At 30.6% G+C, this 19,406-nt stretch overlaps 1 protein-coding gene across 2 annotated transcripts; it reads left to right on the forward strand.

The window, feature by feature from the left end:
• Positions 1-11,712: 11,712 nt before the first annotated feature.
• LOC145327305 (uncharacterized) lies at positions 11,713-15,357 on the forward strand. 2 transcript variants are annotated; one of them, XM_080170938.1, is made up of 4 exons: positions 11,713-11,752; positions 12,201-12,383; positions 13,695-13,753; positions 14,610-15,357. In XM_080170938.1, the coding sequence occupies exon 4, from the start codon at positions 14,618-14,620 to the stop codon at positions 15,242-15,244; it is 627 nt and encodes a 208-aa protein (XP_080027064.1). In that variant the 5' UTR covers positions 11,713-11,752; positions 12,201-12,383; positions 13,695-13,753; positions 14,610-14,617; the 3' UTR covers positions 15,245-15,357. The 2 variants fall into 2 exon arrangements, with proteins under 2 accessions (XP_080027064.1, XP_080027063.1); XM_080170937.1 differs by lacking the exon at positions 11,713-11,752 and adding an exon at positions 14,128-14,249.
• The last annotated feature ends 4,049 nt before the right edge of the window (positions 15,358-19,406 follow it).

Below are 19,406 nucleotides of genomic sequence, written 5' to 3' on the forward strand. Positions count from 1 at the left end.
TTTCAACAAATTTTGCCTTAAAACCTGTTTTTCCAAAGGCCTTATTTTTGAAGATTTATAGATTTAAAGATCGGGGAAAAAATGTGCACATGTTTAAAATTAAAATTGCGTAGCTTGTATTTATAGTAGAAAAACGTTTTGCATACCGTTAGAATCGTCACAAACTCTAGATTTTGGAGAAATAAGTACTTTTTTCATGCTATTTTTAGTTTAGGAGCTACGTTGAAAAATAAGAGAAAGGTTGAAAAGTTTTAAGTAAGTTGGATCATTTTACCATGTAGTCCCTATACTATATGTAGCACAGGAATGGTTCTTATATATCTAAAACCTAGAGTTTATGACAATTCTAGCAGTATGCATAATGTTTTTCTACTATTAATACAAGCCATTTAATTTGAATTTTAAACATGTGCGCATTTTTTCCACAATCTTTAAATCTATAAATCTTCAAAAATAAGGCCTTAGAAATACCGGTTTTCAAGGCATAATTTGTTGAAAAATTAATCTTTAAATATTTAAAACAAAAATGTCCCAGAATAGGTTTTTTAGATATATGAAGCATTTCATATAATTGTTTTATTTACTATGCATAATTAAGATTTTTAAAAAAACGTTTCTATTGAAACACTGTGTAATATATTTATTTTTCATCTGTTGTTTCCTAAATTTTCATTTTCTTAATACATGAAATATTAGCATTGTTAATGTTAGGTGTTGAAAAACTATGGTTTTAAATACAATTCAAGTCTCAAAAAAAAAGTTGCTGTAAGCCAACAGTCTGGTATACAGAATAGAACTACAGAACTTCCAAATACAGATCAGTGTTCTTCAAGTCCAAGTCCTAAAAGAAAAAAAATTGAAAACCAAACTTATCACACAGAAAATAGCAAAGAATGCTATTATAGTTTTGAAAACAAAGTCCTTAAAAATATTCCTCAGGATAAACTTGAAAACTTTTATAAATATCAGTTTTTTAACATAAGTATCCAAGAAAACAAAACTGAATGGGACACCATCATGATAATTCCTAAGCATAATGCTATTATCAATATAGAGGTTAAACTTGGACCTAAAGATCAAGGAGATAAACTCAAACTACTTAAAGATGCTTCAGATCAAACAAAACAGCACTTTTCTTTCATGCAGAAATTATTTGGAAAAATGATTTTCAAAGATTGGGTGTTTGTCAGGGCTGCATGTGTTCCACATTTGCCTATTGATGAAGAAACCACAAATCCCTGTGTCAACTGTCAGCAATTTATTCTACAAGATGCTAATGATGCAACAACTTGGTTAAAGCAGATAATGGAACACAAGCTTGTTACATCTGATAATCATGATCAGACAGAATATGAAAATCTTGTTGCTGAACTTATATATCACATTTCTATTAAAGAGTCAAGTAGATTCAATCAATTGATATCAGATCCATTTACCATTAGTAGAGAAACTGAGAAAGCATTCACTGGTAAAACTGATGGCATATCAGGAGAAAGCTCTATTCCTGAAGAAATGCTAACTGATCAACAACTAGCATTAATAAGAAAGACTGAAGGACTTTCAGGAGATGGTAATGTTCCTAAGAATATGTTAACTGATGAACAATCAATATTACCTGAAAAGATTGAAGAGCTATCAAAACAGAGTAGTGTTTCTGTATACATGCTTAACAATGAACAGCTGCAAGCAGTACACTCACCAGCTAAATTCCTTATCATAGATGGTGACTATGGTACTGGTAAAACATATGTACTAAAGGAAAGAGCTAAAAAATGTGCAAACGATAATAGTAAACAACAATTATTTTACATTAATCTAACAGCACTTTCACTTGCTTACACTACACTACAATATGATAGAGCTGAATTTTCTGCTATGGACATTACAGCTACAGTAGATTTTGACTCTTATCCTAATATCAAAGTTATTACTACTAAAGATTTAGGCATTACTACGACCTATTGGCATACTGGTATAATGAATGCTTTAAGTGCTTTTTTACATTATAATCACTGTGATCATTTATTCATTGATGAAATGATAATTGGAAAAATTGTTTTTCCTACCTCTATAGAGACAATTTGTGTTAACTTAAGAGTACACCAAGAAAGCAACGAAAAAGAGAAAAAGAAATGGATAGAAACAATGAAATTGAATAATAATGCTGTTCATGTTAATCTCACCAAAAATATGAGAAATTCTCAACAAATTATACATCTAGCTAAAGCTTTAAGAAAGGATTCTACTCACCAAATGTCTTGTTCTCTTGATACTAATGTCATGGGTAACCATAATTTTTACTACAGAAATATTTATGACATTAATCCTAGTTTATTAGTTGTTGCTGCTGTAAACAAATATTTCATACATAAACCTCAAGAAAGTGTTGTTATATTAGCAGAGAGCAGTGAACATATTGATGGAGTATTTGAATTGTTACACAAACACTTTTCCTCAACTACATCAGTTGTCAGAAATTTTAGAGAATACATGGAGAAACCTGAAGGAATATTGATAACAAGTATAGAGGAATTCCAGGGTGCTCAAGCAAGAAATATTATCATATGTCACCCTACTCTTGTGCCGAATCAATATGAGAAATATATGAGAAATATAATACTTAGAACAATGTCCTTTGCAATTATTTTGGAGAATGCTTACAATAACAATAAACTTAATAGTTCTGGAGCAATTGAAGATAAAAACCTACATGAATATATTTATTAGGGTGGGTCGATTTTGGACATTTTTTTTCTGAGGCTAAAGCGGGGATCTGCACTCAATTTATATAGATATAATACACCTCTGGATGATTTAAAATTTATCCTAAGTCTTAAAACCGCTGACGACCAGACATTCAATTGTATAGCTATTTGTAAATTGGAGTCAAAAATTTATTGAATCAGAACTATGGCTTCATGGTGCTCCCTGGAAATGCCTCGAGGAGCTGAGTCAGGAACTTTTGTCCGTTTCAAAAAATCTCGTTCCTAGCCTGAGAAAATTTAAAAAACCTCTACAAATTGGACAATTCTCAATAAACCTTAAATTTTTTTGGTTTTTTAGTGATTTCTAAGGCTAGGAACGAGATATTTTGAAACGGACAAAAGTTCCTGATTCAGCTCCTCAAGGCCTTTCCAGGGAGCACCATGAAGCCATAGTTCTGATACAAAATTTTTTTTGAATGTCGTCTTTGCATACTAATAAGTAATGAATTATATTTTTAAGTGGTCGTGTTCTAAAACTCAATTTTTTAAAATTCTTTTTCGGTCAGAAATGTTTTTAAGGTTAATTTTATCTGTTGCATATCCCCGCTTTGTCTAATTCCGATATGAACCCACCCTAATATTTATCCTAAAGAAAAAGCGTGTCATCACTATCATAATAAAGATAAACATGATATTAGTGCCTTAACTATGGCAATATTAGAGAAGTACAAACTATTTGATCAGAAAGGGAGTATTGCAATCATAACATACTCAAGAATTTCTAAAGATATTATCAGAGAGGCAAATACAAAGGAGTTTCTTAGTTTACTTTATGAAGAGAAGAAAATTAAAGTAGAACCAAATAAAAGGCTGTATAAAGTTGAAAAGAAAATCAAATTAGAAAATAGAGAATTATATGAGGATGTAAAGAGAAACATTTCTAGAAAATATGCTGATATAACTTGGAGTTACTATGAGATAATCTACTACAGCTCAAAGGTGAAAGATCTAGTAAACAAGCCAAGACATATCAAATATATCAACATGAATTCAGATTTTAAAAATTTCAGTGAATTTCAGAATATCATTGTATTTGCTGATGAACATATTGATCATAAACGTGAATTTGCAGCTTGGGGAGATGAGTATTCACTAATATATTCAGATGATGAGACAAGCATAGATGTTTGGAAGAGTAAACATGAAAGAAAAAATTATGATACATTTTGTAGAGATGTAATTATGTTAAATCAACCAAAGTTTGCCATAGTTGTACATGATGACAATTTAGATTTAGAAACATTCAGTCAACCTGAAGGAGCTCTAAACCTAATTGAGGATGATAATCTACATGAACACATACCTGCAACAAACACTGACCAATCAAATCAATAAAAAGCACATAGTGTAGTGTTTCATATTTAATATCCTTCATTTTAAGAAAATATTATAATGCCATATTTTTACCAATAACGTATAAATATATTTAGTTTAGTATAAAAATAATGATTATTATAAGTCTTTTTACTTAAATTTGTATGCATCTACTCTATAATTTATCTTGCAAGTAAGATTTAAGAATAAAGGTATAAATTCTTTAAAATACAGTGAGACAAGTATTAGAGTTAAGCGTAGTAAGGATAAAAGAAATGATTATGATAAATTTTGTAGAGATTCAATAATGTTACATCAACCAAAGTTTGCCATAGTTGTACATGATGATGATTTTGATGTGTTCAGCGGTCCAAAGGGAGCTCTAAACTTAATTGAGGTTAATCTGCATGAATACATAACTGTAGAAAATCTCAACCCTATAACTAGGGAAGAACATACAACTACTTCAACTGAAAACCCCTTCAAATCAATAAGAAAACGCAAAAAGTGTAGTATATTATGATAGCTAAATTTTCTTCAAGAGAATATTATTTTAGCTTTATAATTACTTAACATTAATGTAAACATGTGTAATACAGTAATATGATCTGTATAAATTTATTTATGTTCTTTCTATCAAAATTTTAACAGTTAATCTATAATTAATTTTGTAAGTAAGTCTTGGTTTAAACTAAAATATCAATGTTGTTACAGAGGGTTGGTTTATCATTTTATTTTTGTCATCTGTATAAACAAGGATGACAACATCCATAAAAGCGTTGCTATGAAATTAAACATGAAAACACAGTTTGAGTTAAGCAGTAAATTGTTGCAAAATTGCTTAAACACAGGATTATGTTTCATTACATACTTACATTTATAGGAATTGTTTGTAGAAAAGCTTCGCTTAAATATTTTCTATGTTGTTGTCATAGGGACTTTTATTCCAAAAATGAAATGAACAGGATAATTATGTCAGAAGGACAGACACAACCATCTATACAGTAGCTCTAATATAAATATTACTTTTCTGTTAGATTAATTAATTTTAAAAATAAAAAGAATATTAGTGTAAAAAAAAACATAATAATAAAATTACATTCTGAGTATACATAAGTTATTTTTTCTCAAATTGCCTTGTTGAGCAGATAACAACCCCTCCCCCATTATTTATAAAAACAAGTTGAAAATCTGTGTTTTTTTTTGTTTATGACAATTAAGGTTAGGGTTAGGTGTATAGGAATCGAAGGTATATGCTTCCCAGGGACTAGGCAAAGCAAAAAACTTATACCCATTCCATTATCATCTAATTGATTTAAATATATGGGAGTGGGGGGGGGGGGGAGGGAGCTGTGTCAATGCTAACCAGGCACTTTGAGGGAAAGCACCTAAGCAGTGTAAAAATACTTAATAAAATAATTTTAAATTTACAAAAATATAAAGAATACTTAACAGATATTTAATAAATACAGAAAGTCTACAGGTCAATTCCTTAGTTGGAACACATTACAAGAACATTCCTACCACATTATTGGTAAGAAAGTGTTCCTTTCAGTACGTATTTTTTAATTTAACATATAATATGTCGCTTATGACTAAATAGAAACAAAAATCTTTGTCTGCTACAAATTACTTTTAAAGTTGAACGGATTATTGTATCTAATAGACCATCTAGGGTAATAAATCTTTTTCATAGAGACAGTATATATACAGATCTAGTCGATTTTAATCCTGGAATAATTGTGAGAAATCAGATATCACAGAATAATGGGAAAATCACTTTTCTGGTTTTCTGATATTCCTAGAAAAAATAATATCATCTTTTAAAAGTGAAGCTTTTCCATATTTAGAGTCTGTCTGTCCATACTGTTAGATCTAAGCATTAATAAAGACAAATTAGAATCATTCTCATAGAATTATGATTCCTGTAATAGTAAGGTAAATTTTTTGTATATAGCAACATTTAGGTAGTTTGTTTCAACTTAATATCCGGTGTATTAGAACCGGTTCTTAGCCATACTGAAAAAATATTTCCAGCATATCATATTATATCCAGTTTCCAGACGGACGTACGGACGGACCGACCCTAATTATAGAAAAGCTTCGCTTTTAAAAAATAAATTTCAAGCTTTAATTTATTGATATATTCACACAATTCTGCATTTCACATTACAGACAAAACTTTTTGGAGACCACCGTTTAAAAGGCCCTTAGGGATCAATTGGATAAGGCAATGGCCGGCAAATTAATGCCAATCCCATTCCCCAATTATGATACTCAAAATCAACCCTTTGGTTGATTACAATTTGGGCTTAGAAGTCCTTAGATGCTAGGGGCGCAACCGTTATTAATTATCTAAATGGATACGATGGCAGTTTAATTAATGTACATCCCCAATGATAATACAAAAAATTACAATTAGGTGTCGAAACGTTAGGACACTCAATCAATCAAATTTCAATTAAAGTCCCAAAATTTGGTAATAAAACGTTATTACAAAATTTTGGGGACTAGTGTATTATAAACAGCCCAATGTCCCTTCCCATTCTACTAAAAAAGTACGGGTATATGCCTCTTTTAAGCTAAACAAAATATAAAGATAAAATCCTCAGAATAGATTATGATAAAAAGAATTTATAATAAAATAAATATTAAGAAGCTGGTAATAATTTTTAATAGCAAAGCTACTCTATAATTCACTTTGTCTGTTCGTCCGTCAGTCTATGGGGGAAACATGACTTCTCAGCTCCTGTTCAAGATAGACAGCTGAAATTTTTAGTGAAGATTATTATGACATATGCCTATATAATCTATACTTTTTTTTGTCCATCTGTCTGTTATTTGGGGTGCTAGATCGATTCCTAGATTTTCAATTTTTTTTGATTTTCTCAACTTCCTTTCAAGATAGCGGGCTGAAATTTTCAGGGCTCAATTTAGTATACATTCTATATATTAACCAATTTTATCTTATATTCTTATTCAGTGTCAATGATTGTTTGTCCTACCTCTTTAGGGCATCGCTTTTATGAAAATTGTCATCCTTGTTTTTAGATATTTTGAGTGGGGTAAATTGAGGGGTTTCAAAGTTTGAGGGGTTTGAACAATAAATTCCTCCCGCCCCCCTCCCCTTGGACGTAAGCAGCAAATTCAAAATGAGAATTTACTTGTTTTTAAAAGCGAAGCTATTAGGGTCGGTCCGTCCGTCAGTCCGTAACGGTTAGCTCTTTTCATAATTTAGGCATGTTAGAGTTGTCCTATCGATTTCAAACTTTGCATGGTGATTCTTGTAGTAGATAGGTACAATTTAAAAAGTGTAGCAACTCTATAATCGTTACCAGAATGTCCGTACGTCCATTTTAAACATGTTAATTTTTAACTTTTTAACAACAAATTTTATATTTTTATATGATAGAATCATAAGATTGATCTTATTTTTGGAATACCGATTCCTAGGACATCAAAGTACAATGTTATAAGCAAAGCATCTCTATACTCAAGTCCTAAAAATGTAAGTATGTCCTTAAACATTATCCTGTATTAGCGCAGTTTTTCAACAAATTTGCTTAAATTTTGTTTCTAATTTTATACATTTATATTCTGATTATTCAGTTATGGCACTCTACAAGTGTTAATGTTCATTTGTCCTACAGTTTCAGAGCTTCGCTTTTATGGATGTTGTCATCCTTGTTAATTCATATGTAGGTCTCCTGTTGTTTTGAAACTCTATAAGTCTTTATGTTCGTGTGTTTGGCCATCTGATTTTAGAGCTTATTTTTTTATGGATTTATTTATTTCTATTTTTATAGAAAGTAATTTATATATAGGAATCTTAAGAGATAAGACAATAGACGAAAAATTAATGTACATTCCCGTATTGAATATATTTTTTTATATGTGCACCTGGAGGCCTCTAAACACATTTTGGAAATTTATTTCATGAAATTGTGATTTTGATATGTTTTGAGAAAAATTCGTCTCATATATTAGGTGCCTGTTAGATTTAAAACTATTTAACCGCATCTTTTAGTCCAAAATTAAATATTTAAAAGGGTAAAAAAACACACAATAAAATTAGCTCTGTGAATCAAAAGTCATGTGTATGAGTATTTGATATTTGATATTTTTTCACCTAATTACTCTGGAATTATGAATAATCCACCCAGTTTTTACCCTTTGACGTCAGACTTTTGCTTAAAATATTTGAAGGTGGCGATAGTGAACTTACTTTTTCCGCATTTTACATATTAAAGTAGTAAGTATGTCCTCTAAGATCTTATAAACAGGGGTTCCACAATTTTTAGGGATGTTCAAATTTTACCTAAAAGGACAGGATTGGATGATGAGTGGTTATGCCTTATTCCAGGGTTGCTAAACTTAACTTTCACATTATACCTTCACCTGTTACTGAAACACTTTCATTCACGTGTTAGTTATAAAACTTTATATTTATAATTCTACATTTTATATGTATGTATATTGCTGAGATTTTAATTATGAGAAAACAAGGATGTTTTTAAGTAGCGAAGCACAGAAAATTATAAAATATTTAGGACCATCATTAAGGACAAGTAAGATTGTTAAATTGATTTTCATTTGGCAAAGAAAACTTTTTAAAGCAAAATATCTAGGAAGGCCTAACTAAAAAAGACATTTAATGTGTAGGTCTTCTTTGGTCAGATAATTATCCACAAACAATTTATTCCATCTTCAAGTAGTGTAGATTTCTAACTATACTGAAAGTATTTAAAAATGTTCAAGAAGGAGAAAAGCTAGATCATACAGACAGACAGATGTTGTAGAGTAATTTTTCTAACCATTAACATTTTTATGGTTGTGGTCTACAGTCAAATTTTAAAGCCAGTTTAAATAGACACCAAATCACATCTTATTACAAAACAGTTATTGGCTGCTTATTTCTATATGATTATTTCAATATAGAAGGTTTGTTTTCAAAGAAACCTACACTATTAGTTTGCCTCAGGGGTTGTCTAAACTCACCTAAAAAGAGGAAGGCGATCCTTATAATAAAGTAACAGAATGTCTTTTTCTCTGTATGTCTGTCTGCCTGTTTGTACCAAAGGATCTTGCTAACCACTGAACCGATATGGTTCTCCTTTACTGGTACCACCACCCTCCCAAAAGAAACGCCCCTAGAAAATTTTTTATAAACTAAAATTGAAAATGAGAGATGTTTCCCCCCCCCCTCAAAAAAGTATATTTTCACTTTAACTTTTAAAATCTAAAATAAAGAAAATGGGTTATTGAATTCAATTTCCCCCCTTCTCAAGTGCCCTAGAGGCCTCTAGGGGGCGTAGCCGCTAGTCGCGAATATAGGGAGTGGGAGATAGCAAGACACACACATATATATATATATATATATATATATATATATATATAGTGTAGTTGGTTGGTTGGATGAACATATAGAAATTGAACGCACATAAAATCTTGCTTGCATACAGACAGATAGATAGATAGATACTATTGATACGCGCACTAATACACACACACACACACACAAACGCACACACACTTCACCTAACAGCTTGGTTATGTATAAAGCAAAATTATGCCTGTGGCCTGCATAGAGTTTTTTAGTTATTTCCTAAACATATATATTTACATAAATTTACAATTGATGTTAGCTATACAATCTAATGTGATTATAATAGTATAAGACTTTAGACCCAAAGGCCAAACCTTATAAATCTTGTCTGTCTGAGCCCGGGGCAAAAAAGAGAGAGTTGACTGGATCAGTTCTTTTTGCGTTGTGATTATGTTTACTTCTTTAAAGATTTCTAGTAGGGGTTAGGACAATAGTGATTAAATTAATTCTTCCAATTTCTTTCAAATATAAAGAAAAGCATATAAGGTGGGGAGAGGATAAATGTATCACACATAGCTCTTTCAATGCATCTCTATGATTATTAGATTTGGGGCAAATATATATTGCATTATGGTTAGGGTTAGGACAAAGGATTATAAATAAAATGTAATCATTATATTTTCAGTATGATCATAATAACTCCTTCTTTTTAAAAGCGAAGCTTTTCTATAATTAGGGTCGGTCCGTCCGTCCGTCCGTAACGGATAGCTTTTTTCGTTAATTTAGACATGTTAGAATTGTCCTATCGATTTCAAATTTTGCATGGTGATTCCTTCAGTAGTTAGGTACGATTTAGAAAGCGTAGCAACTCTATAATCATTACCAAAATGTCCGTACGTCCATTTTAAACATGTTGATTTTTTTACATTTTTAAATAGCTTTTTTCGTTAATTTAGGCATGTTATAATTGTCCTATCGATTTAAAATTTTGCAGGGTGATTCCTGTAATAGTTAGGTACGATTTAGAAAGCGTAGCAACTCTATAATCATTACCAAAATGTCCGTACGTCCATTTTAAACATGTTGATTTTTTTACTTTTTTAAATAGCTTTTTTCGTTAATTTAGGCATGTTATAATTGTCCTGTTTATTTCAAATTTTGCATGGTGATTCCTTCAGTAGTTAGGTACGATTTAGAAAGCGTAGCAACTCTATAATCATTACCAAAATGTCCGTACGTCCATTTTAAACATGTTGATTTTTTTACTTTTTAAATAGCTTTTTTCGTTAATTTAGGCATGTTATAATTGTCCTATCGATTTCAAATTTTGCAGGGTGATTCCTATAATAGTTAGGTACGAGTTAGAAAGCGTAGCAACTATATAATCATTACCAGAATGTCCGTACGTCCATTTTAAACATGTTGATTTTTTTACATTTTTAACAACAAATTTGTATGTGACCTAATTATCCGATTGGTCTGATTTTTGGTATACTGATTCCTAGGACAACAAAGTACAATATTAAAAGCGAAGCAACTCTATAATCAAGTCCTAAAAATGTAAGTATGTCCATAATCATTTTCCTGTATCAAGCAGTTTTTCAACAAATTTACTTACAATTTTGCTTTGACTCTTATACATTCGCATTCTGATTATTCAGTTCTGACATTATACAAGTCTTAATATCCGTTTGTCCTTCCATTTCAGAGCTTCGCTTTTATGGATGTTGTCATCCTTGTTTTAGATTAGATTAGCAGTGGAAATTTTTAAAGATTATCATCTTGTGTTCTTTAGATCTGGTTTAAAATTCAACCCCCAACAATAACATATTTAATTGATGAACATTTTTGTTGCATATTACATTCCTTCCATCCTATAAATAACCTCAAGCACGTCCAAGCTTTTTATTTTAAAGTGGATATAAAAACTTTATTGGTGGGGGGGGGGGTGAGGGGGCAGGCTTGTTACAATATACATAAAATATTTTAAAATCTCATTGTGTATACTCCTGTGGTAAAAGTTACATGTTAGGAGGGAGTAAAAAACCCCTGGAGATATTTGGAGTGGGGGGGGGGGGGGCAACGGCTTTAAACCATGAAGTTGGGTTTTCTAATTTTTTTTTTTTTTTTGGGGGGGGGGGTTAAATTGATAGTTAAAATAAAATTACCCCTCATTTTCAGTTTATCTAAAAATCGATGAGCAGGGTTTGTAGTGATAGACAGGTTCTTTGAGAGAAAGCACTATCTTTGTTCATAAGAATGTTGTAATTCTTATTTATATTGAAATTTATAAAATTCTTTTATTTCAGATTAAATCATGAGTGTTGTTACAGATATCTGTCTGAAGGTATAAATAACTAAATGAATTTTTAAAGCAAAGCTTTTCTATATTTAAGGTTGGTCTGTCTATACGTCTTTCTTTATAGATGTTATTGTTAATTTAGGCATGAATAGTTTTTAATGGTGATTTTTGTAACAGTATAGAACAATCTAGAAAGCATACCAACTAAACAATTATCACCAGAAAGTCTGTGTGGCTATTTTCATCATTTTCGGCTATTTAGAAAATTTTATATCATATAATCAAACTTAATTTGAATGTAATGTGTCCTTCCATATTAAGTTTCTCTTAAGGATAAATTTACAGTGAGTCTTAGTTAAGAAATTGGATCTCTAATGGCCCATTGCAATAAAATAGATAGGGGTTGTGGGAGGGGATTGTAATTTAACCCCCCCTCCCCCTTAAATATATTGTCAGTGGCCTAATTTTTATGTTAATATTCTTTCTTTTTTAGGGTTGAGATACTAACCTATGGAAGAACTCAGAGACATTGGACCAGGATTCTGGAAAACAATTGAGTACAAAAACCCATTTCAACCTTATACAACTTTCTAGAACCAGTTTCAACCCAAGTTTGACAAAAAAAACGAGCTGAATCAAATTGTTTTATCAAAGCATGGGATTTTATTTTATAGAGGTAATGATTAATAACCTGTAATCTAGATTAAACTATAAAAAAATCTTTTATTTTTATAGCTAGTTGATGTTTTTTAGTAAGTAGTAGATGTAAAATTTTCCAATTTTCCATAGAATTTAGATATGCAATCGTTTTTTTTTTGTAGACCTCTTATTTTTAAAGTAATTTAAGTTTTTTTTAAAAAAATGAAGTCAGTTTTAAGGTACTAAAACTAAACAAAAAAAGAAGAAAATTGCAATTAAACAAAAATAGTAAGAACTTTAATTTGACACCTAACTTTTTGAATTTTGTTAGGTAATTATTGAAAAAATCGAGATTTTTAAACCTCGGTTTAATCAAAACTGTGAACGTAAATATATCCTATCACAGGCAAAAAAAATATGGGTTCATACATACCTTTAGAATCAGAAAAAATATTACGAATCTATTGTAAGCAAAATTGAAAAAAAGTAAAAAAAATAAAAATAACAAAAATTGCCAAACATATTTTATTGTACAGGCAACACTTATTTTGTCCCCTCTTTACCCCCTTCCCATTTTTACCCCAAAACAACGATTTAAGATGGTTGCCTGTATAATATAATATAATAGTTTCATATAATTTCTATTAATGCAGTTTATTTACTATTTTGTAAACTTTTTATTTCAATTTTGCTTAGAATCGATTTGTAATATTTTTCTCATTCTAAAAGTATATAAAACACCTATTTCTTATGCCTGTGTAATTATATAATTAAGTTCAAAGTTTTTATTCTCGTGGGTTAAAAAAATGATTTTTTCAATAATTACTCAACAGAATTTAAAAAGTAAGGTGTCAAATTAAAGATCTTACTATTTTTGTTCATAATGACAATTTTCTTTGTTTTTTTTGTTGCGTTTTAGTACCTTAGAACCAACTTACTTTTTAAAAAAAAACTTAAATTACTTAAAAAATAAGAGGTCTACAAAAAAAACAATTGCATATCTAAATTCTATGGAAAATTTTACATCTACTACTTAGTAAGAACACCAACTAGCTATAAAAATAAAAGTTAAGACGCCTTCTTTACAAAATATCTATTTGTTTATAACAAAAAAAGTATATTCTATCATTTTGATGTATTCTAGATATACAAAATGATCTGTGTATTTAGAATAGATAGAGTAGTACTCACTTGCTGCAGAGATATTTTGTGATACTCTCTTCTAACATTTGCAACAATTTAAACCTGAGAGAGCATAAAAACACACTCTGATATTTTCTCTTATTGGTTCTTTAATTCATATCTTAAACAAAGCAAAAAAAATATTCTAATAAGTTTTATATTTTAGGGTTCAAATGTGAAAATTATATGAAGCACTATTTTGCTAGAAAATTGTCTTCCATAAAGGTAAATAGATTGTTTATATCAAAATAACCCTTAACAGTCGGTCCTTTCAAAAAAGTATTAAAAAAATTCCGACTCTCAGTTATGAGTCATACCCATACTTAAAAAGTCACACAGTTTCGGCTCTTTATCTTTCACACACAGAAAATGAGATAGAAAAACGGAGGGGGGGGGGGGGGGAGCGTTCAACAATCTTCCCACCCCCAACCGTTAACGGTTAATTTTTAAAACTTTTATCACTAATCAAAGAATTTATTGTTTTTATGAAATTACCTTTTTTGTCTATTTGAACACAGTTCATGTATAAAAGTTAAAAGTTTGTACTAGATAAAATGCAATAGTTAATAATCATAAAAAAAAGATTAATATTTGTTTAGGTATCAACGCATGAAGTTATTATTTACAAGTACAAAGTGGTAACAAAGTGGTCTAATCTAAATTATACGAAGATAATCAATATGTCCTTGATGGTGAAATAAAAAAAGTGGTGTATTTACAGGTATATATTGCAAACGCATCAAATTCTACAAAAATTAAAACATATCTTTATATTATATATTACTAATGATAATTAATTACCTAAATATGCTTTAATCTTTTAATAGATTAAAAAAGTGCATATTGAGTCAAAGTGTAATGTAGATTTCCAGACAATTGTGATGATATCATCTTTATTGCTTCTCTAATCATTTAGAATCAAGGGGGTGGGGTTTTGATGTACTTGCATAAAACCTGAAAATTATCCCTGAGTATTTGCTTTCTTTTTTGCATAGACAAGTGATTTATAATTAATATGGGAATGTAGATTTTTTAGATTTTTATGATAAAGAAATCTTTACTTCACTTATGAATATTTTAGTTTGAGAAATGGAAGGAGCTGACACATCAACAAATTCTTCTTGCACTTGTGGCCTTCAATTTGGGGTAAATCCCCTATCTTCACAGGATTCTCAAGCATTGAATTTGACTGAAGAATTAAGTAACTTAAGTATAAATTTTCACGGGCCTGCAGGAGAAAATCAAAGAATTTTAGCTAAAGAAAAGATAGAAGAGATAAAACAGAAAGTAGCTGATTATTATTTTGATCCAGAGTGTAAGGTTATAGCTATACCAAATCATTTTGTAACACCCAAGAAACCAACTGTGTTAGGAAATGAGGGAAAAGAAAAGCAAGATGCTCAGATTTTGGATAAATATCTTGAAGAACATTTACATCATGAGCTTGTCAATGCAGCAAGAGCATCAAACTTAGAAGCTTTTATAATCAACAATTTTCAATCAGGTGATTGCATTCAGCAATTAATTAATAAGGGGAAAGAAATGAGAAGAAAGGATAAATATGCAGAAATTAATGAGCATGAGGAAAGAGTGATGGAGATACTTGCCATTGAAAAATATAAGGAACTTGAGTCTTGTATCAAGGAACATTTGAAGTGGAAGGAAAATCCAACAGAATTTCAAAGCCCACAGAACTGGCTGTTTAAAAAGGAATAATTAATATTTCATTATCTTTATGTTTGCATAGTAAAAAAATATCTCTTTCATTATATTTAAATAATAAGTGGGGCAGGGGTGCTCAATGGGAACATAGAAGAAATGCACTTATACCTGCTGCATGCTCATTGGCAAAAGTTTAATGTTCTAGCCAAATTATTATAAAAAATAGTAATAATTTCCTCTTCAACAATTTGTTTTTACAAATCTTCTTAATTTTTCTTCTGTCCTTTCTTTACCTTCAATTCAAACTTGCCTTTTTCTAATAAATGAAGTATTAACATTGTGTATGTTAGGTTTTGAAAAATCATGGTTTCAAATACGATTCAAATCTCAATAAAAAAGTGGTTGAAAATCAACAATCTGATATACAGAATAAACACCCAAATACAGAACAGGGTTCTTCTAGTACAAGTTATTACAAGATACAAGTCAAAGAAAGGTATTATAAATTTGAAAGCAAAATCCTATATAATATTCCTGAGGATAAACTTGAAAACTTTTACAAATATCAGTTTTTTAACATTAGTATCCAAGAAAAGAAAACTGAATGGGACACCATCATGATAATCCCTGAGTATAGTGCCATTATAAACATAGAGGTTAAGCGTGGTTCCAATGATTCTAATGATAAACTAAAATTTCAAAAAGAAAAACTCAACTTACTAAAAGATGCTTCAAAGCAAACCAAACAACACTTTTCGTTTATGCAGAAACTATTTGGAGGTATGCTTTCCAAAGAATGGGTTTTTGTAAGAGCAGCATGTGTTCCTAATTTAGAGATTGTAGCAAATCAAACAATGCCATGTAGCAACTGTCAGCAATTCATTCTTCTAGAAAAAGATGTTGATCATGAAATACCTTGGTTGAAGCAGTTAATTAATAACAAACTTGTTAAGTCTCAAAATTATGATAATACATTTTATGAAAATCTTGTTGCTGAATTGATATTTCATATTTCTATTAAAGAGTCAAGTAAATTTAATCAATTGATATCAGATCCATTGACAGTTAGCAGAGAAACTGAGAAAGCATTAACAGAAAAGAATGATGGAATATCAGGAGATAGTAATGTTCCTGTTTACTTGCTCAACAATGAACAGCTGCAAGCAGTACACTCACCAGCTAAATGCCTTATCATAGATGGTGACTATGGTACTGGTAAGACATATGTACTTAAGGAAAGAGCTAAAAAATGTGCAAAAGATAATAGTAAAGATCAATTATTTTACATTGATATGACAGCACTTACATATAGATATTACAAAATTTTTGATCAAAGATCTGAATCTTCTGTCATGAACAAAATAGCTGTAGTAGATTTTAACTTTTATCCTAATATCACAGTTATTACTGCTAAAGATTTAGGGATTAGTAAAGACCATATGCAAACTGATATGATCAATACATTAAACAGTTTTTTACAAGATAATCACTGTGATCATTTATTCATTGATGAAATGATAATTGGAGAAATTGTTTTTCCTGACTCTATAAAGACAATTTGTGTTAACTTAAAAGTACTAGATTATGGATTTTTAGATTGGGGAGAAGATTTCAAAACTACGAAAGTAAAGTGGTTAGTGAATCATAATGTTGTGAATCATAATGCTGTACATGTTAATCTCACCAAAAATATGAGAAATAGCCAAAACATTCTTAATCTAGCTAAAGCTTTAGAAGAACAATATTCTACTCAACAAGCATCTTATTCTCCAGATACTAATGTCATGGGTAACCATAATTATTACTACAGAAATGTTTATAGAATTGAACGTATTTTATTAGTTGTTGCAGCTGTAAACAAATATTTCCTACATAAACCTAAAGAGAGTGTTGTTATATTAGCTGAACCTATATATTATACTGATAGAGTATTTCAATTGTTACACAAACACTTTTCTTCAACTACATCAGTTGTCAGAGATTTTAGAGAATACATGGAAAAACCTGAAGGAATATTGGTAACAAGTATAGAGGAATTCCAGGGTGCTCAAGCAAGAAACATTATCATATTTGAGGAAGTTACAAATAGGTCTAATTTACCCCCATTTTTCATATTAAATAATAATAAACAAAGACAAAAACCGGCCGGGTCAAAAATCAAAATTGCGCAAAGGCAGCTTCCTCCCCCAATGTCAGTCTTTTTTCTCCACCCCCTTTTATTATTACCACCCGGGTCAACCATTTTTCAAGACGACACTTTCGGCTTCTTTGACCTCACTGACACCTCTAGTGAATATTAGTTTTGTTGTCAAAGGGATAAAGGGGAAGGGATGCTAGGGACGGATTTCCCGGGAACCTAGCAACAACAACAACGCACGCCTATAACATATGGGTCGTATGCTCGTCAAATACATTGTTGTATGAAAAACGAATGCGTGTATTTATGTTTATGTGTATGTTTTTGTGTTTGTGTGTAGACAATAGCCTCACTGGCCACCCAAAGCTCCTTAGCCTCCCCAATTTGCACGTTTCCTGCTCTACCCCAATATTAATATTAATATCATCATACTACCCAAAATATTCTAAATTCCTGGAAATGTTAAAGGTTAAATTGAAATTCAACGAATTTTTCTACACATATTTTCCAATTTTTAAATATCTTTTACAAAAATCTAGCCCAAGGTCAATTTTTTCTTCACTCTTTGCTTTAGTCTCCACAAAAACTTCAATATTCTAATAATTTTAAAAATGTCTTAACGATGCCTCGAATTTAGAGATCGAATCACCACTACACAATTTACAATTTTAATTAAATTAATCTTAGTTGACACTGTGGGTCATGACTCGGTCATTTCTACATGACCGAGCCAAATATAACCAACGATTTCACTAGGAACCCCACCTCCAAACCCCCCCCCCCCCCCCCGTCAACCCACCAATGGGAAACCAACGGTCATATGGTCACACCGTGTTCTTTGACGCTTGGATCTGGTGCACGTCGCCTTTTTCAGGATAAGGACAGCACGGTGTGTGGACTAACCAAATGGCATGTCGGTCCTATGGACCATAATCACAGCAGTGATTGGTGTGATATTGATATATTATCACAACCACGACATCCCCTATAGGCAACCAGTAGATGCATGATATATGGATGCAATTATACTTTAAATATAACTTATAAACTTAACTGTAAATTGTAATAGTATTTTTGTAAACGGATAGACTAACAACACGCACAGTGTTTTTACTCTATCCGTATAGCCACACGGCTATTTTCCATTGTAATCATTGTATTCTTCTGTTTTTCCGAAATAAATTATTATTATTAAGTTGGAGTTTACTCGCCTGAGCTTTTGAGAAATTCTATACTTAGAACAATGTCCCACGCAATTGTTATTTTGGAGGAAGATAACAATAAACTAAATAGTTCTGGAGCAATTGAAGATAAAGATCTACATAAATTTATTTATCCTGAAGGAAAAGCTCCAGAGTGTCATCACTTTCATAATGAATATAAACATAATATTAGTGCCTTAACTATGGCAATATTGGATAAATATAAACTATTAGATCAGGATGAGAGTATTGCAATTATAACATGCTCAAGAATTTCTAAAGATATTATCAGAGAGGCAAATACAAAGGAGTTTCTTAGTTTACCTACAAACGAGAGAAAGGATCAAATTCAGAAGAAAATTGAATTAGAAAATAAAGAACTATATGAAGATGTAAAGAGAAACATTTCTAGAAATAATGCTGATATTTCTTGGAGCTACTGTCACATTAACTATGGCACAAGGAAAAAGTTAAAAAAATTAATAGTAAACAAGCCAAGACATATCAATTATATCAATGTTGATACTTATGAAAATTTAAGTGAATTAAAAAATATTATTGTATTTGCTGATGAAAATATTGATCATAAACATGAATTTGCAGCTTGGGGAAGGGATAGTTCACTATTTTATTTGATATTTGATAAGGATGAAACCAGCATTGATGTTTATGAGAGTAAGTTTGTAAGAAATAGATATGATACATTTTGTAGAGATACAATTATGTTATATCAACTAAAGTTTGCCATAGTTGTTCATGATGATAATTTTGACATGTTCAGCGGTCCGAACGGAGCTCTAAACTTAATTGAGGATAATCTGCATGAGTACATAACTGTAGAAAATCTCAACCATATAACTAGGGAAGAACATACAAC

This window comes from Acartia tonsa, chromosome 8, assembly GCF_053477335.1.
Source record: "Acartia tonsa isolate MP-2025a chromosome 8, ASM5347733v1, whole genome shotgun sequence".
Classification (NCBI taxonomy): Eukaryota; Metazoa; Arthropoda; class Copepoda; order Calanoida; family Acartiidae; genus Acartia; species Acartia tonsa.

Bases quoted from the DNA above. Each gene is read 5' to 3' on its own strand.
- LOC145327305 (XM_080170938.1), top strand. From the start codon at position 14,618: ATGGAAGGAGCTGACACATCAACAAATTCTTCTTGCACTTGTGGCCTT.